The 19,746-nt window shown below is 48.5% G+C and overlaps 1 protein-coding gene across 5 annotated transcripts in view; it reads left to right on the top strand.

Annotated features, from left to right (window-relative positions):
- C2H11orf16 (chromosome 2 C11orf16 homolog) overlaps positions 1 to 19,746 on the top strand; it is a 28,170-nt gene that overhangs the window by 1,864 nt on the left and 6,560 nt on the right. The window contains exons 2-9 of one of the 5 annotated variants that reach the window (XM_019476701.2): positions 905 to 1,081; positions 1,862 to 2,018; positions 4,031 to 4,259; positions 6,398 to 7,084; positions 7,801 to 7,985; positions 8,699 to 8,853; positions 10,293 to 10,631; positions 10,995 to 11,222. In XM_019476701.2, the coding sequence (XP_019332246.1) occupies positions 924 to 1,081; positions 1,862 to 2,018; positions 4,031 to 4,259; positions 6,398 to 7,084; positions 7,801 to 7,985; positions 8,699 to 8,853; positions 10,293 to 10,305 (1,584 nt within the window). In that variant the 5' untranslated portion in view covers positions 905 to 923 and the 3' untranslated portion in view covers positions 10,306 to 10,631; positions 10,995 to 11,222. Of the gene's footprint in view, positions 1 to 904; positions 1,082 to 1,861; positions 2,019 to 4,030; positions 4,260 to 6,397; positions 7,085 to 7,800; positions 7,986 to 8,698; positions 10,772 to 10,994; positions 11,223 to 19,746 lie in introns of those variants that run through there. The other 4 variants (XM_019476700.2, XM_019476702.2, XM_019476699.2 and 1 more) reach the window with 4 other exon arrangements.

Below are 19,746 nucleotides of genomic sequence, written 5' to 3'. Positions count from 1 at the left end.
TGCCACACTACTGGCAGTTACGCTTATGTTGTCATTTTTACCATGACAGCCACAGAATAGTTACCTCTTCACTTGTCACATCTGAACACGATTTCCTTCTCTTGGCAAAGCATTGTCTGTCATTATAAAACAGGATGGAACATTAGATCAAAATATTTCCCATTTAAACATCACTATAAATCACACATGAGTAACAAGCAGCTGTAATCTAGCATAATATTCAGTCTTTGAGTTTACTCAGCTCTACCTCCAATTTTGTTTGTTTGTTTGGGGGGGGGCACACAAAATCTGGAGGGTTGGGCTGGAGACAGTCTGCAGGCGGGAACCTTCTCGGGTGCAGCAGTAGGTGGCACAAGTCTGTGAGTCCCAGAATGGCGTCAGAGCACTGTCCTATTAACGACTAGTTGTAAAACTGGTGTAAAAAATCCCATGGCACTTTTCCTAAGATTTTCCATTTTCATATAGATACCTCTAAGATTCTCACCCTATAGCCTGTTAAAGTTGATGGAAGAATTCAATCAGTTTTTGCTGGAATAAGGTTAACCCCCACTAATACTTTTTGGCCTACCTAAACTGCATTCTGGACAATTATATTCAACCTACGTAAACTCTGCCTGTGATTTCAATGAAATACATTATTCTCCACTTCCTGTTGCTCTGCACTATTACAGTGCTGTTGCATTCACCCCTGAGGTGGCTGAATTTCAGTGGAAAGTGAAGTTCTGAACAATTTTCTTATATAAGAAATGCATTAGTTAATAAATATTTTTAATTTCTTAGTGATCCACTGGCAATGCTTGGCTATTGTGGTAATGAATTAGCTATATGGTAGACTAGATTAAATCCTTGGTATCTGGTGTATATTCACCTCAAACACCAGCAATGTCATTATTCCCTGTTTTAGGTAGCTGGTTCTGTGGGGAATGGATCAGTCCTTGTTTGCAGATCACAAGTACTGCAGCATGATGACAGCACACGATAAAGTCTCATGCACCAACTTTATAACTCATGGTTATCCCTTCTCCAGTGGATCCTTCATCACTCATCCTGCCTGGGTTACCAGCTCCCTTAGCCCTGTAAGGTAAAGTTGCTGTTTGTGTCTGCAGTTTGCCGCCTTATGCCCAGTCTCTGCTAATAAGAAACAAAAGCATAGAGGCTTTTGATTGACTGGCAAACTAAACATAATTAGAGTTTTGCTTTGTATTTTTTCCTTGTCAGCTTTTTAGAATGTTCTTGTCCAAAATTATCTTGCAACATTGTGGACAATTGAAAGCAACTAGTAAGCCTGCTATATGAAAAAGTCTTCTAGTATTATACAGATGCCCAAAATCACAATGTGCCTAACTAACAACCATCCTCTGTGAAGCTGTCCTCATGATGTTTTGGGACAGTAAATTTCCTTTCTGTGTTGAGCCTAAGCCAGTCACCAATGGTCAACTTGACTTTACTGAACTGCTTTTCTCTGTCTTTTCCTTTTACTGTGTTCATCCTTCCCTACTGTGGCCCACCGTAAGTTATTAGCCCTGACCTAGCCTTAGTCTAGTCCTAATCCTCAGGTCCAGCTAAGCTGTGCTTAGTTCAGGATAGCTTTGTGGCTGGTACCTGTCTGTCTCTTGATTTCAGCCAGCCAGGAACCAGTTGCTCACAGCAAGAGCGAGACTGACTGCTGCTCTAAGTCACATCAGCCCAGAATCACAGGATTTTCTTACTATTAAGTAGCTGCTTATACCACTTTTCCACCTACTTTGCACAATGGGAATAGCAGAAAGCAGGTGTCTGGTTCTGGCCCTGGGAGGTGTTCTTCACCTGACTTAGGGAAGTGATTTTCTCCTAACAGTAATCCACTGCTTTTTAATTCAAGGTGCTCATGGATCAGGCACTGTCCCTGTTTCCCTGAAACAATATGTAAGGGTCTCATGGTGCTGGAAAAATCTATGGACTTTGCTAATGTTCCTGTTCTGGCAAGAAGGGAGTCAGATGGGTTTTATTACCAAGGTACAATAAAACAGGAGATCAAGGTAAGTAACTAGTGTTTTCTATCCTGCCTGGATAACATGATGTACAGGGAGATCCATTCATTAGATGGATTATGTAGTGGACTTCCTACAAGACATGGGTAACATTCACAGGGATTGCTCTGAGTCTTTAATGAGCACCCTTTCCACCCCTTGAGCCCTGAAATAGGCTGAGCTGAGCGGCACTGCCTTGGGTGGATCTCTGTGCCTTCAGCGCATTGCACAGGGTTTCAATGCCAGTTTTGAACTCAGCTGCTGCAGACAGGCAGAGGGGAGGCCAGAACCTGAGCCATGCATAGGAGTCACAGCATCCAACTTAGCCATAGCACCTATCCCATGCACCTTTTTCATGACATACTGTGCACAATGGCTTGGGATACCATATACGGCTGTGTTACCAGCTGTTTTTTTCCTTGGCTGTGCCTTGTCTTCCTGATAGGTCTGACTTTATGAAAAGTATCTTGGCCTTTATGAGGGGCTGTTAATCTTGGGGAAGGATTCTTCTTTGTCATGTCTCTAGTCCAACCTTTTTTATATAATCTGCTCCCAATATTTTGCACAGGTCACTGCTTCTGGTGTTAGTGTTGTCAAGTCTTGTGCGGTGCATTGTGGTGCTACAGGGCACCTCAGCAGATGATCTATGGTTTGCTTCTTCTGATGGGAAGGACTGTGAACACACACTGTTCAGAAAGACAGGCTGCTGCTTGGGAGAGAAGGACTGTGAGGTTGAGTTCAATAGAGAAGTCCCTATGGTGATACTACTCCTTTATACTGTATCAGGATGCTCACTCTTCCTTTCATCAGCTTGAAACATTGTGACCACTGTCCTTCACTCCATGTCCCACTTCCTTGCCGGAGTTAGTCCAAGTTTTTTATCTGGACAGTACACAGTTTTAATTCAGTGTAGTCCTTAGGTATTAGACCACTCTCTGCTGCTCCCCACACCATCTTGCCTGGGTTTAATGATAATATCTTTGCTTTTATCCCCAAGATTGCCAGGCTGTAAGGAGAGACTGCAGCCCAGAGACCCTGTTACAGCATGCCCTCCAGCATTGTGGGTGCCTCCAGCAGGGAGGGTGCCTCCAGCACTGTGTAAATCTGTCTTCAGGCTGGAGCCCAGGTCTTCCTATTTGAGTTAGAACGCTCTGCTCATAACCATTGACTCCTCACTTCCCTCCCCCTCCCAGTTCTTTCTTTGGGGGTTTGCCCATTTGGCCCTCTCCAGCAAGGTTGTGAGACCCCTTTGCTCCTGCTGAGAGTTGGGGCACTCAGGACCTTGCAGAAAGAGGTTCTTTGTTTCTGTGCCAGTCATGCTGGGCATTAGGCCAATTTGAGATGAATATTGTTATGATGGAGAGGGTCCCAGGTCTTGTTGTGTAAAGACAGATAAACATCAATATTGCTGGAAAGGTGTTAGTGTGTTATGTATACACTTACACCTTTCGTCCTCTGCAAACTATGGCACAGCATGTCTTCTCAGAGACGGTAGTGAAAGCTTTAATTCATTAAGTTGTTAGCAGTTAAAACTTCAAAGAAAAAAGGGCCTATTCTTTCTGAAGAACAAGGGAGTGGCTCACTTCACTTTTTGATGCTGAGTCCCTTCACTGTTTTTAAATAATTAAATTCCTGCATGTAAGGAGAGAGGGCTCAAGAGTGATAGAGAATAGGCCTGTATTGCCTTGGGGTGCTTTATCATTGCCCATCTATGCACTGGTTTGCGGCATCCAATCAGTATTGTATGGATTACAGCCTATAGTATCTTTTGCAGTGGGGAAAATACAGGACTTATTTGTAGTGAAGGTACTGGGTATGTTTGACTGAGGCTAGGGGATGCAGATGGCCTCCTGGAGTTCTTCCCAGTTCTCTAGATTCCAGACGAATAGAGCATGGGCTGCTTGCTGTCATGCTTTAAGCTGTCCATGGAGTTCTGGCCTAGTCTAAACAATCATGGACTGGCCTGCTGACTGATATACAATACAAGGCCTCATTGTAGTTCTCTTTTGTCCTGGGAGCAGGAGGAGAGTGGAATGCATCTGATAGAGTTTGCCAAGCCACCTGCACTGGGTGAAAAGTATCCAGCATACGTGCAAAAAACATCCAAGGATGACATCCTTGAGTATAGCCATGGAATGAGTCACTGCATACTCCCTGGAGACAAAGTTCTGGCACCCTGGGAACCAGACATGGTGAGATATGGCCCTGGCACTGTTGTACTGGGCATTGAGACCAGGGATCCACTGAGAGGTAAGAATGAAGTTAACCTGCTCTTGCTACCCTTGCTCAGGGACACAATTGGGGTAGATTGCATCCTCCCCCACTTTGATTTCTGGTCCACCCAGTTTAAAACCCAACTGCCTGGCAGTAGAAGCAGCATTTCTATTCAGGCAGTGCTGGGGGTGTCAGTTGACTTCATGGTTCATTATCATCTGACTCCTTCTAAGCTCTTTGTTCCACAGGTGTTGATGACCCTCTCTCCTTTAATGGTCTTGATGTTCCACTAATCAAGCTACCCTTTCTTCTGCAATTCTGCTGCTCTTGATAATGTAGTTCCTATTTCACAGCCAGACAGACTGTTTTTAATTTATTCCAGTAAAGTTATATTTGTTTTTGCATGTCTTAAACTGAATAATATAGCCCTAGGCCCCTAACATATGAGTCAGGCTTCTAGTGTCTTTTTACCTGGAGAAAAAATGTGTGCGTGTGATGTGATGATGATGTACTTGACCATGTGCCACCCCTCTTTTCCAAAATCCTAGATCTGCCCAAAGAACCTACTGTGATATTATGACAATGAATGCTGTGATGGGTGGTGTTGCCATACAAGCATCAGTGCAATTTGTATTGTTTATTTAAAAATACAGTTTCCATGGAATGCAGTAGGAAAAACTAATATGGCTCTTAAGTGCTTGAGCGTGAGAGCATGACATCCTCAATTTACCTGGGTTAAGATTGGGACTTGTTAACGTTCACCTTCACTATCCACTATGTCTATTCTTGTATCAGCTATTAATTAAAGTAGCTCAGTGGTTCTCAACTCAAGGCACCCCTTGGAAGATGCCAACTCAGTTGTGACTAATTTGTTGCCTACAGAAAAAATATTTAATAGAGATTTTCTGTTGCAAAGAACACAAAGACTATAACTATACATTTCTATTTGAAATTTCTGGACTGAATTTGTGAATTGTTTTTATAAACCTAACAGTGCTAACAATGTGTGGCACCCTGCAACACCCTTGAAAGCATCTCAAGGCACCTTGGTTATGAATCATTGAACTAGCTCCTAAAACATGGACCCACCCATTTCTAAGGAAGTGAAAGATGATGTCCTGGTCCTGGGACTTATGTGGAGTGCCCATATACCAAGCAGGGCAAGTGTAAGAGGATGGCCCATGTAAAAATGCTCATAGCACTCATTTCTACATCAACATGGTGATCTGAACAGCCAAATGTGAGCTATTACACAGTCTTGTGATTCAGTCAGGTTTGGCAACTGGGCCCTACCAGTTTATCAAAATGTTGGTATAAAATGTCATTAGATTCTCACTGCTATGTTTGGCTATGTTGTCAGAAGTTATTCAGACAATTAACATTTGCTTGCATTTCACTGGGTAACACTGGCAGTTCAACAAATGCCACAGTATCTTCCAGTGTGTAATGAAATTTTAGAGAAGTGATTCCTAAAGGCTGCGCCGCAGGTGACAGACGTGTACTGGAAGATCCCCCTTTGTGAGGAGCTAAATGCTCTCCTCCCCAGCCTAACACCCTGTGCCTGCCCCTGCTGCTGCACACCCCCTACCCCAGGCCATCCCCAGGCAGTCCCCCTCTCCTCCCCCACTCACCCCCCACTCCCAGCAACATGCTGTGCTGTGTGCAGGCAGGTGGGTGGATGCACAGATGGAGCTGCACTTTGCAGTCCAGCTCATCCCCTCCATCCCTCCAATGCTCCTGGGGCTGGCAGAAAGAGCCATTGGGGTGGTCACTGGCATGTAAGACCCTGCAAGAGCCACCTCAGCAGAAGGGGCTGTCCTTGTCCCCTGACATACAGACCAGGAGTCATGGACAGTGGAAAGAGCAGGGCACAGCTTTTTATTTTGATGTAATTTTTTAACAGTACATTTCAACACTGGTATGATTTCCTATAGCAGGGGAATGGAATATGTTATATTCTTTGAAATATATATATTACAAGTATTTAGCTTTTTGGGTATTAAGAGTGAAGCGTACTGCCAACTTTAAACCAGAAAACAAGTTGGCCCCAGATACCAAAAGTTTGGGAAACGGTGTTAGAGCATGTTGGCATTCCTGTTCTAGTGTACAAAGGTTAAGTTGCACTGACCTGTTCAAACACTTTTTAATGGAATGTTACCTTTTCTTTTCAATAGCCTCAGAGGATGAAGAAATTACAGTCCATTTCTGGAATGGCAAGGAAGTGAAAGTACCACTAGGTGTGGCCTTATGGATTCCACCAAATTTGTGGGATAGGATTATAGATATGATCCACCTGCCCTTCACCAGCAGTTTAAAGCTTATGGAAGCCCTCCAGAGCACTAGCTGTTGCAATTTGTGTTGCAGACCTCTGAAAATTCCTGTTAATGCATACACTTTAGATAGGTGTACTGCATGCAGGTGGCCATGCACTATCACCTGGACCCCCTTCCACTGTCATTACCATAGTACGTGCTGTTCACTGGCACATGCGCAATGCATCTGCTACCACCATCCCAAAGTCAGTACCGGGTGGCTTGTACCATCCAAGTCTCCACTACTTCTGAGAGACACTGAACAAAAACAGCCCGACAACAGTATCAGTATGAAACTTTTGGAATTGGAAGCTCCAAAAGAAGAAGAATCAGCAGTTGTTGGTGCTGATGCTGGTGCTGCTGCCTCCTCCTCTAGCTCCTCTGATTCAGAAAGTGACTCAGAGATGTACTTAACTAAGAGCACGATGGTGGACAGTGCTGTTAACACAGATTCTAGCCTTTTCGAAAAGTCCATGTTGAAAGATGCTGTGAAACCTCAGTGGAGATACTGGAAGAGAAGCCACCCCAAGTCACTTCCCCGGAGTCCAGGTAGAGCTCAATTCCCTCCTGGGGTGGCTCTCAATGGCTGCTGCTTTGCTGAAGGCATTCCATGTCCTTGGCAATCTGGTAGTCCTTTTTTTAGGGTCGGCTTGACTATCTCTCTGACAGGAGTGACAGAGACGTACCTGCATATGTGTATTTATGCCAGTAAATAAAGTAGAAACCAAACTGCATGTTTGTGTGGTGCACAGATAAAGGAAAAGGAAGCAAGTAGACAATCTGACACAAACCCTTTTCCTGTTACATGGAATTTAAAACAAAAAAGTCAGAGGAAATCATGCTAACAACACTTATTATGAATTTAATTTTTGCAATCTTACTTCATTAAAAAACCACAAACCCTGTTTTGGAGTTTCCATTAAGCATGACTTTAATTGGTATAGAAGCACGATGTGCATGTCACACGCATTTTCTCCCACCCCACATAACATTTCTCCCTCATCTCAGCCTCTTTCAGTACTTTTTTCTGGCGAAAAGCAACTCAAACTATTAACTGAGACCATGCAAGATAACTCTGGATTCCAGTGGTCTCCCTCCATGGGTTACCTTTATACCCTTAGTGACTAGTCTGAGCTAGAGCCAATTTCAGAGCAAAATTGCACTTTCCTTCCTTGTTAAATGAATGTTTCTCTATATATTTTTAATTATTTTCACACACAACATTTCAGTGTTTTGCATGTTACCTGTTGTTTCATGGTCCATAGGAATCTGTGTTCCTAGCAATACATGGGCAAAGGACAAATTGAAATCCAAAACTATTTGTCTGGAGGCGTCACCTATTGCAGCGATCAACCATAGTGCAATGTTTCAAACTACTGAACAGTCTCCTCGAAGACAACTCACAATGAAGAAAGCCTTAATCCACCAGAACTTCAAACCATCATTGGGGGTAAGATTATCTAAGGTATAACAGCAATGTAATTAGGTGTATTCCATCCTTGAAAGGAAGAGACTTTGTAAATGTACTGGAGATTGATTGGGGAATCATATGGTCCTAATATTACCCTTTGACTTGCTAAAACCAACCCCTCTCCCCCCCCCCCCCCCCAAAAAAAAACACCCCCCAAAAAACTACAGTGGGGAAGAAAGTCCTTTCCCAATACCAGACAATTGGAAAGGATCTGAACCCACTGTACTTGGTTTAAAAACTGGATCTGTAACCAGATAATCCAATCAATAGAAATTGATCTTAGAGTATAATCTCAATGCCTGCTGAAGCCAATGGCAGGTAGACTAGATGACTACAAGATTGATGTGCTTCTGGCAATAGATAGCTCTGAAATTCAGGTGCATTAAAATACAAGGATTGGGTCTATTTTCTAGGGCTTTGCTATTCTTGTCTTTGCTTCTGCTGGGCAGCAATGTATTAATCTCACTCTGCAGGTGCCTCAAAGATCTGCCCTTCTGAAGTGTATGCACCTTTTAGAGTTGCAGGTACCTTGTATTCCTTAGCCTTTCTTGAACATTGCCCCTCAAAGCAGCACACAGTTTAGACTGAGGAATACTATGAGATTGTTTTAAAGGATACAGAATGCATACGCCAAGTCAGAAATAAGATGGACTAAAATCCTGGTTGTCAAGCTTACTTTCTATCACACACAGGCCATCCCTCCTTTAGAGAAATCTGGAGAAAATCAACACTGCAAGAGCACATGCACAGACCAGCAAAGGAAGCAGCAAGTCCTGCAGCAGAAAGAGGAATGTGAAAGGGAATGTCAGGCTGAACACAGATGCCACACTGCATTGGAAATCAGTGGGTACATTACACAGGTTATATATCTGAGGCCAGCTATTTTCTCCTCTGGACCTTCTGATACCCGAGTAAAGCACATGATAAACTGTACATGCTAAACTTACAAGGTGTTTATTTGCCAAAGACCTGTTCTGCACACACTAGTGTGCACTTTTTAAAAAGAACCCAGTAGTTGTACTTACTGGGCATTTTTCCTATTTCCAACATTTCTAGTTTAATCAATCAAATATATACAATATATATATATTATCTGTATCAGGGCACTGAGGCAGCCCATGAGGCTGCTTGCAGGTGGCAGGGGAGAGCTAATGAGGGACCTGATTGGAAGAGGGCTCAGGCTGGAGCTATGTAAGCCCAAAGCCTGCACTGATCAGGCAGTCTTGCCTCAGCAACCACAAAGTGAGGAGCTCCTGGCTGCAGGGCTCCTAAGGGACCTGGATTTTTTTGAATGACTTTGCGAGCTTGGGAATAGAGGCAAATTCCCTGGGGTGAAAAGGACTGGGCTTTTACAGGCAAGTGGCCTTTGTTTATGTTAAGCTCCTGGAGGGTTTGAAGTTTCTGCCAGAGGGCTGAGATGCTTCTTATTTATTTAAGTTACACTGAGAGTTTAGCCTTGAGCCGGGTGGTGGCCAGGCTCAAAGCCTATTTAGAGAGCCGGTAATCCAGGTGCCAACAGACTGAGAGTGAGGCCAAGTAAGGGGTCTAGCAGCTTAGGAAAGGCTTAGACCCAGACCAGAGGGTCCATGAGCCCCAAGCAGGCTAAGCTGGACTAGAGGGGCTGAGAGCCCAGAGGAGAGGGCTGCATGCAGGACCAGGGGTCTGAGAGCCTGGAGGGGCTGTGTGCAGGACCAGAGGTCCAAGAGCTCAGAGGGAGACTGTGTAGGGGGTCAGGGGTTTGAGTGTAAAAGTAGTTAGTGTCAAAGAGAGAGAACACCCATGAGGCTTGGGGCACGATGTAGGGGAGAAAACAGAGCCACGCATTGAGCCCTTAAGGCTGCGGCTGCCTTAGAGGGGCATAGATACACATATAGCCCTTGAAGCTACAGAGGCCCTGCAGGTGCACAGGCCAGCCAAGAGGGGCTATTGAGCTTAAGGGTCAAATCAAGGCAGTTGAGGGTCCAGGAGGGACCCAGTGGTACTAAAAGTGGACTAAGGGCTGTGGGCAGCCTTCCTTGTTTAGCCTCTAGTAAGATCAAGGCATGGCATGTGAGTAATTAAGTGAGGGCTGTAGTAGAGGTTGAGCCAGGCACAGATCACACAGCCACCAGGGGGATTCACAGCCACTCCTGGGGTACAAACCTGCCACATTATGTTCTTTCATAACTGATGTAATTGCACAGAAAAACTGTTGTTTTTAGATCTGATACAAGTGCTGAACTCCTAGCATGCCATACATTAGTGGCTAATGGTAGATCATATCATATATACCTCTACCAATTCTAGACAAAGTGACTGAAGAGCAAACAGGCAGATGGACGGGACTTGAACATAAACTCCTGCATGATGCATAAGTTTTGCTGCATCAGTACTTCAAGCTTTGGAAGTTGGACCTCATGTTCATAAAGACTAGAAAGTATCTACATGAAGAGACTTCCCTCATTTGTGGATGAGTGTGCTATTACTCACAGCACTGGTGGCAGTAACAGAAAGCACACTTAAACTCCAGATGATTAACGATTAAAAGGACAGCCCCCCAAATATTGGAGTGTTGTGGATGCAAGTCAGTGTGACTGTTCCCTCCGCGAAAGGCAGCTGAAGCACAGTTCTGCCTTGTAGTTAAAGGTACCAGCTAAAGAGCCTGTGTTCTTTAAAAATATACAACTGTAAGGAACTAGAACTTTAAAGGTAGGATTTTCAAATGCATTAAGTGTTATATTAACTTTTATACATCAAAAGGTAATAAACAAACAATCTCACGCTGACTTTGATGGGATCAGAATTAAGCCAACAATGAATAGTTCTAAAATTCTATTAAAGGTTTGTTATTTTGCAGCAACAGTTAACACAGAAATGTTAAAAGCTCATACTTGTATAAAATTAGTTCCATTAGGTTCCACTTTATGCTGAGGGCAAGAGGGCTGTTACAGAAACAGCAACTGTTTTCCACTGCAATATTTAATTCACTAGGGTTTTTCTCTTGTCAAGAGAAATGATGGTGAAACATCTTGAGCAGGAAGACATGAAGCAGAGCCAGATAACAAAAGCAAAGCAACTTGCACAGCAGAGAAGAAACCTGAAAATGCAGACCATGTCAGAGACAGATAGGCACAAAGAACAGCAGAGACTAACAAACCTGGAAACAGGTCAGAGAGAAACATCATCAGAAGGAAAGGAATAAGTGTATAGCTGAAGAAGTCAGCGATACAATCTCAGGTAAACCACATTATTTATATAAAGTATGGTTTTCTTCTACAGATCCGGCCTGCAAGGCCTTTCTACATTCCCAACAAGTACAATTTGTAGGTGGCTGGATTACCTCCGGGTTTGAGGTATTAGGCTATTTCCACCTAAATGGAATCATGGTACCTTCACTCTCCACTCCAGGGGTAGGTAGTTTTTGCCACCTTCTACATGACTTGAAGATCCACCTGTCTTGGGAACAGCAGCAAAACAAATAATAGTACTAGTAGCTTGCACATGTGGAAGACAAGATTCTAATAAGCCTCCAATTTATTCTAAGTCTCCAAAAGAGGCTGCCAAGAGTTTACAATTCTCCTTTTTGGGGAGCCAGCAGATGAGTGGAAAGAAAGAATGAGCTAATAGAACAAAGGTATCTTAAAAGATGAAAAGCAAAGTATGAAGGAGAAGCTACAACAGATAAAAACCACCAATACTTGGAGAGAACCACCATCCCTGTGCTAAATGTATATTGGCCTTATTTAATAGCTCACAAATTAAAATTTGTGTGTGTGTGGGAGGCGGCAGCTGAGTGGAGCCGGGCCGGGTCAAGCCCCGCCCAGGCCCCTACTTGGCCCAGCCCCCCAGGGAGAGAGAGAGAGAGAAGGGGGGGCACTCACCAGCCCCCCTCCAGTAAGGCAGGGTCCCCCAAATCCCGGGCAGGGCCCCCGTATTTGCCTTAAGAGCAGCTTCCTCGACGGCAGGCCCACTGCGCATGCGCGCAGTTTAAAAGGGCCCGCCGACCGGGAAAAAGCCCAGTTAGACGCGGGAGCGGCGAGAGACGTGCGGGTGAAAGCTCGCTGCGCCCCCGCTCCCCCAAAGCCCCCCAGAAACCCTCCAGCAGCCGCGGAGCCCTCCGCTGACCCCCAGCACAGCCGGGGTAAGCGGGGCCCATGGAAAGAAGGGGCTAACCCCCTTAGTGTGTGTGTGGGAGGCGGCAGCTGAGTGGAGCCGGGCCGGGTCAAGCCCCGCCCAGGCCCCTACTTCGCCCAGCCCCCCAGGGAGCCACGCGACCGGAGCCGCACGAACAGGCGGCACAAACAGGCGCGCTTCTCTGCCAGCGCGTGAGTTAGCACAGAGTTCGCGCGGGAGGGCGTGCGGGAGGGCGCCAGACCCTGTGCCTGCGCACCCCCCAGGGTAGACAGTCCCAGCCGTAGCCAGCCTACCTGAGGCATGACACGGATGGGCACGCGCCGCACCCCGAGGGTCCCCTCGGGCTCCGCGGCCCCCCCCCCCCCGGCACCTCAGAGACGGCCACCCAGACGGAGCCCCTGGTTCCGGGCTCCACACAGACGGAGCCCCTGGCTCTCGGCTGTGGGGGCTGCCTGTCCCTTTTTCAGGCTCTGGGGCCTGGGAGCATGGCAACCTCCCCTTGCGGGGTCTGCTCCCTTTTGGGGTCTCTGGCGCGCCAGCTGGAGGAGCTCCAGGCCACAGTCCACAGACTGCGTGCCATCAGGGACTGTGAGCAGGAGATAGACTCCTACTGCCAGGCCCTTCTCCCCGGGAGGCAGAGGGTAGATCACAGTCTCCCTCCAGGCCAGAGGAGGACTCTGGGACCTCCTGCTGTGTCCAGCCAGGGGCATGGACCAAGGTGGTCAAGGGCCCTAAGGCCCGCCGCACCAAGGCCCCTCCCCCGCCAGAACTGAGCAACAGGTACGCACCTCTTGCTGCCCCAGCAGAGCCTGCTGAGTTGCCGGCCCCCACAGGCAACATGGGCCTAACTGCAGCTCCCGCCCCTGCTCTCCCCAAGACAAAACGTAAGGTGTTTGTTGTGGGAGACTCCCTCCTGAGGGGGACGGAGGGGCCAATCTGCCACCCCGACCCCTTAGCCCGGCAAGTCTGCTGCTTCCCAGGGGCCCGCATCCGGGACATTGCGGAGAGGATCCCCAAGCTCCTCAAACCCACAGACCACTATCCCATGCTCCTTATTCATGTGGGCACCAATGACACGGCTCGGAGCACTCCCAGCCAGGTCATGAGGCGCTACAGGGATTTGGGAGCGGGGCTTAAGGGTCTGGGGGCACAGGTGGTGTTCTCGTCGATCCTCCCAGTCTCAGGCTATGGGCTGAGAAGGGACAGGAGGATCTATGTGGTCAACCAAAGACTGCGGCGCTGGTGTCGTCAGGAAGGCTTTGGCTTTCATGACCACAGCCCGCTCTTTGGCGAGAGAGGCAGCGAGCTGCTGGGAAGAGATGGTCTCCACCTCTCTCCCCTAGGGAGGAGGCTCTTCTCAGCCAGACTGGCTGACCTGCTCCACCGGGCTTTAAACTAAGCCCGCTGGGGGATGGGGGGACTACTGCCACTGCTGGCCCGCTGAGCAATCCTTGCAAAGCCAGCGGATCACGGCACTCAAGGGAGCCCACCCCAGCCCCAGCCCTGGTAAAATCTGTGGGCAAGGAAGGAGCCCCCCAGGGGGCACTTGCCTGCCTGTACACAAATGCCAGGAGCTTGGGGAATAAGCAGGAGGAGTTCATCCTCCTGCTCAGTGCAAACAATTACGATGTCATAGGGATCACGGAGACCTGGTGGGACTCCACCCATGACTGGACCACGGGGATAGATGGCTATACCCTGTACAGGAGGGATCGTGTACAGAAAAGGGGCGGGGGTGTAGCTCTCTATGTTAAGGAAAGCTACGCGTCCCTGCAAGCCGATATTGGCGACCAGGGTGGACGGCTGGAGACCCTCTGGGTTAAAATCCGTGGGGAACACGGCACAGGGGACACAATGGTGGGAGTCTATTACAGACCTCCCACCCAAAGTCCTGAGCTAGACCAGGAGTTTGCCCAGGAACTGGCTGAGGCAGCTTGCTCCAGGACCATGGTTGTCATGGGTCACTTCAATTACCCAGACATCTCGTGGGAGGATCGCTCAGCAAAATCTGAGCGGTCGCAGAGCTTCCTCTCGTGCGTGGATGACCTCTACCTGACTCAAGAAGTCTATGGGCCAACGAGAGGCAAAGCGCTGCTCGACCTGGTGCTGGCTACTGGGGAGGACCTAGTCGGTGACCTAGTGATCGATGGGAAGCTGGGTGACAGCGACCACGAGCTGATCACCTTCACCATCCGCTGAAAAGCTGGCAAGTCGGTCAGCAACACGCAAGTCCTTGACTTCAGGAAAGCCGACTTTGACAAGCTCAGGAGGCTTGTCAGTGAGGCCCTAAGGGACCGTGACCACAGGGAGAGGGGAGTTCAAGAAGAGTGGTTGCTCCTCAAGGGAGCGATCCTCAATGCACAAACTAAGTCTATTCCATCTCGGAGGAAAGGCAGCAAGAGGGCACAGCAGCCCCCCTGGCTCTCCAGGGACCTAGCAGACCTCCTGAGGCTAAAAAGAAAGGCCTACAAAGGATGGAGGATGGGAGTCACCTCCAAGGAGGATTATTCTGCACTGGTCCAGTCCTGTAGGGAGCAGACCAGGAAAGCCAAGGCTGCAACTGAACTCCAGCTAGCTTTGAGCATCAAGGACAATGAAAAGTCCTTTTTCAGATATGTGGGGAGCCGGAGGAAAAGCAGGGGCAACGTTGGACCCCTGCTGAACCAGATGGGGCAACTGACAACTGACGCCCAGGAAAAAGCCAACCTATTAAATAGGTACTTTGTGTCGGTCTTTCATCAGCCCCATGGGACACCTGTGCCTGCTACAGGGCCGGGAAGTCCGGGTGAGGGTGATCCCCTGCCCTCCATTAATGCTGACTTTGTGAAGGAACATCTTGAGAAGCTGGATACCTTCAAGTCAGCCGGCCCTGACAATCTTCACCCCAGGGTACTCAAGGAGCAGGCGAGCATCATAGCCCAGCCTCTAGCGCGGATCTTTGAAAACTCTCGGCGCTCTGGTGTAGTGCCCGAAGACTGGAAGAAGGCCAACGTGGTGCCTATCTTCAAGAAAGGGGGGAAAGTGGATCCGGCTAACTATAGGCCCATCAGCCTGACTTCTATCCCGGGGAAGATCTTAGAAAAGTTTATTAAGGAGGCCATCCTTAATGGACTGGCCGACGCCAACATCTTAAGGGATAGCCAGCACGGGTTTGTTGCGGGTAGGTCTTGCTTGACCAATCTCATTTCCTTCTACAACCAGGTGACCTATCACCCGGACAAGGGAGATGAGATTGATGTCATATATCTTGACTTCAAAAAAGCCTTCGATCTGGTGTCCCATGATCGTCTCTTGGAGAAACTGGCCAATTGTCGCCTTGGGTCCCCCACGATCCACTGGCTGGAAAATTGGCTCTGGGGTCGGACCCAGAGGGTAATAATTGATGGAAGTCACTCACCGTGGTGTCCTGTGACCAGTGGGGTCCCCCAGGGCTCTGTCCTTGGACCCATACTGTTCAACATCTTCATTAATGATGTGGACACTGGAGTCAGAAGCGGACTGGCCAAGTTCGCCAATGACACCAAACTTTGGGGCAAAGCATCCGCACCAGAAGACAGGCGGATGATCCAGGCTGACCTGGACAGGCTCAGCAAGTGGGCGGATGAGAATCTGATGGTGTTCAACGCCGATAAATGCAAGGTTCTCCACCTTGGGGAAAAAAAACCCGCTCATCCTTATAGGCTCGGCAGTGCTATGTTGGTTAGCACTATGGAAGAAAGAGACTTGGGGGTCATCATTGACCACAAGATGAACATGAGCCTGCAATGCGATGCTGCGGCTAGTAAAGCGACCAAAACGCTGGCTTGCATCCATAGATGCTTCTCAAGCAAATCCCGGGACGTCATTCTCCCCCTGTACTCGGCCTTAGTGAGGCCGCAGCTGGAGTACTGCGTCCAGTTTTGGGCTCCACAATTCAAAAAGGATGTGGAGAAGCTTGAGAGAGTCCAGAGAAGAGCCACGCGCATGATCAGGGGTCAGGGAAGCAGACCCTATGATGACAGGCTGAGAGCCCTGGGGCTCTTTAGCCTGGAAAAGCGCAGGCTCAGGGGTGATCTGATGGCCACCTACAAGTTTATCAGGGGTGACCACCAGTATCTAGGGGAACGTTTGTTCACTAGAGCGCCCCAAGGGATGACGAGGACGAATGGTCACAAACTACTACAAGATCGTTTCAGGCTGGACATAAGGAAGAATTTCTTTACTGTCCGAGCCCCCAAGGTCTGGAACAGCCTGCCACTGGAGGTTGTTCAAGCGCCTTCATTGAACACCTTCAAGATGAAACTGGATGCTTATCTTGCTGGGATCCTATGACCCCAGCTGACGTCCTGCCCTTTGGGCGGGGGGCTGGACTCGATGATCTTCCGAGGTCCCTTCCAGCCCTAATGTCTATGAAATCTATGAAAATCAACCAAAATCTTAGTCGAGGAAAAGTCTGCATATACCCAGTTAAAAAAAAAAATCTTTTTTATTTATAGATATTAATTCAGCAAGATATTTAAGCATAAAATAAGTCTCTTCAGAAGGCTGCTTCTTCAGGGGCTTAATGGGTAAATGTCATTGGATTATGTTTTACTCAGTTTAGTGAAAGTAAAAATACAGTGAATTCTTTCAGGTAGCCATAAGTGGATTTATTCTCTTCAATTATAAATAATGCATGGTTTAGCTTGCATTCCTGAGACAACCCATCCTTCGTATTAGAGAGTGTCCAGTGAGCAGGTACAGTATCCTACATGGCACACTGCAAACCAGATTCTGGGCTGATGTAAACCATCTTAGGTTCATCAAAGCTTATGCTGGTCTGCACCAACTGAGAATCTGGCTCTTTACATTCAAAGAATTACAGCTTGACTCTGCATTGCTGCTAAGTAGGGCTGTGTGAAATTTCATCAGCTGTTTCATTTCGGAGGTGTTTCAGGCCATTTCGGCACTCGAAACACTGAATCTGAATTGAAACAGAAGGCTCTGAAACATTTCAGAAGTGGTTCAGAGAATTTCGGAGTTTCAGAGCTGAGCTTGCAGGGAAACAAAAACTGAGGAGGAGGAGGGGAAAGGGGCAGGGGGAAGGACTTTTAAAGTCTTACTGCCCACGTAGTTTAAAAGAGCACGCCAAAGGAAAAAAGCCCCAGAGAGGCTTAGAGAGCAGCGTGAGACGCACAGGTGAAAGCCTGTCACACCCCTGCACCCCAAAGCCCCCCCAGCAACCCCCAACTGCTGCGGAGCGCCCCCGCCGACCCCCAGCAGCAGTCCGAGGTAAGCAGGGCCCGTGGTGGGAAGGGACTAGCCCAGCTCAGCTGAGGGAGGCAACTGTGTAGGAACTGGGGAGGGTCTCGCCCCGTCCTGCCCCCTACTTCACTCAGCCCCCCAGGGAGCCACGCGACCAGGCTGCGCAAACAGGAGTTAGCACGGAGTTCACGCAGGAGAGCGAGCGGAAGGGCCCACAGCCCTGCCTGTGAGTCCCCCTAGGGAAGCCAGTCCCAGCTGTAGCCAGCCCACCAGTGGCATGACACGGATGGGCACATGCCGCACCCCTTGGGTCCCCTCAGGGTCCGTGGGCCCCCCCCGGCACCTCAGAGACCTCTACCAGACAGAGCCCATGGTTCCGGGCTCCACGCGCATGGAGCCTTTGGCTCTCAGCTGCGGGGGCTGCCTGTTGCTTTTTCAGGCTCTGGGGCCTGGAAGCATGGCCACCTCTCCTTGTGGGGTCTGCTCCCTTTTGGGGTCTCTGGCACGCCAGCTGGAGGAGCTGCAGGCCACAGTCCAGAGACTGCGTGCCATCAGGGACTGCGAGCAGGAGATCGACTTCTAGTGCCAGGCCCTTCTCCCCTGGGAGACAAAGGGTAGACCACGGTCTCCCTCCAGGACAAGGGTGGAGTCCTGTACACTTCACTCCCTTGTCCAAGTCACTGATGAAGACATTGAAGAGTATCAGTCCAAGGACCGAGCCCTGCGGGACCCCACTGCCCACACCCTTCCAGGTCGAAACCGACCCATCCACTACGACTCTCTGGGTATGACCCTCTAGCCAATTCACCACCCACCGGACTGTGTAGTCGTCCAAGTCACAGCCTCTTAACTTGTTCACCAGTATGGGGTGGGATACCGTATCGAAGGCCTTCCTGAAGTCTACAAGTATCAAGGACAATAAAAAGTCCTTTTTTAGATATGTGGGGAGCCGGAGGAAAAGCAAGGGCAACATTGGACCCCTGCTAAACCAAAAGGGAGAACTGATGACCAACGCCCAGGAAAAAGCCAACTTGCTAAATGGGTACTTTGTGTCAGTCTTTCACAAGTCCCAGGGGATGCCCCTACCCATTACAGGACAGGGACGTCTAAGTGAGGGTGGTTCCTTGCGCTCCGTCAATGCTGACCTTGCAAAGGAACAGCTTGAGAGGCTGGACACCTTCAAGTCAGCCAGCCCTGACAATTTACACCCCAGAGTACTCAAGGAGCTGGCTAGCATCATAGCTCAGCCCCTGGCACAGATCTTCAAAAGCTCCTGGTGCTCTGGTGAAGTGCCCGATGACTGGAAGAAGGCCAATGTGGTGCTTATCTTCAAGAAAGGGAGGAAAGTGGGTCCGGCAAACTACAGGCCCATCAGCCCGACCTCTATCCCGGGGAAGGTCTGAGAAAAAATCATCAAGGAAGGCATTCTTAACAGACTGGCTGATGGCAACACCCTGAGGGACAGTCAGCACGGGTTTGTTACAGGTAGGTTGTACTTGACCAATCTCATTTCCTTTTACGACCAGGAGACCTATCACCTGGACAAGGGGGAAGAGATTGATGTCATATATCTCTACTTTAAAAAAGCCTTTGATCTGGTATCCCATGATTGCCTCTTGGCAAAACTGGCCAACTGTGGCCTCAGGTCCACCATGATCCGCTGGCTGGGAAATTGGCTCCGTGGTCAGACCCAGAGGGTGGTGGTTGATGGAAGTCAATCGTTGTGGTGCCCTGTGACCAGTGGGGTCCCTCAAGGCTCTGTCCTTGGACCTATTTTGTTCAACCTCTTCATTAATATGTGGACATTGGAGTCAGAAGTGGACTCGCCAAGTTCACTGAGGATACCAAACTTTGGGGTAAAGCATCCACACCTGAGGACAGGGGTAATCCAGGCTGACCTTGACAGGCTCAGTAAATGGGCGGACAAGAACCTGATGGTGTTTAACACCAAAAAATGCAAGGTTCTCCACCTTGGGAGGAAAAACCTGCAGCATGTCTATAGGCTTGGCAGTGCTATGCTGACTAGCGCTACGGATGAGAGGGACTTGGGGGTCAGGATTGACCACAAGATGAACATGAGCCTGCAGTGTGATGCTGCAGCCAGTAAAGCAAGCAAAACACTGGTTTACTTCCATAGATGCTTCTCAAGCAAATCCCAGGATGTCATTCTCCCATTGTACTTGGCCTTGGTGAGGCTGCAGCTAGAGTACTGCGTCCAGTTTTGGGCTCCACAATTGAAAAAGGATGTGGAGAAGCTTGAGAGAGTCCAGAGAAGAGCCATGTGTACGATCAGAAGTCAGGAAAACAGACCTTATGATGAGAGGCTGAGAGCTATGGGACTCTTCAGCCTGGAAAAGCACAGGCTTAGGGGCAACCTGATGGCTGCCTATAAGTTTATAAGAGG

This window comes from Alligator mississippiensis, chromosome 2, assembly GCF_030867095.1.
Source record: "Alligator mississippiensis isolate rAllMis1 chromosome 2, rAllMis1, whole genome shotgun sequence".
NCBI lineage: Eukaryota > Metazoa > Chordata > Crocodylia > Alligatoridae > Alligator > Alligator mississippiensis.
This window is presented reverse-complemented; position numbering and strand designations above follow the sequence as displayed.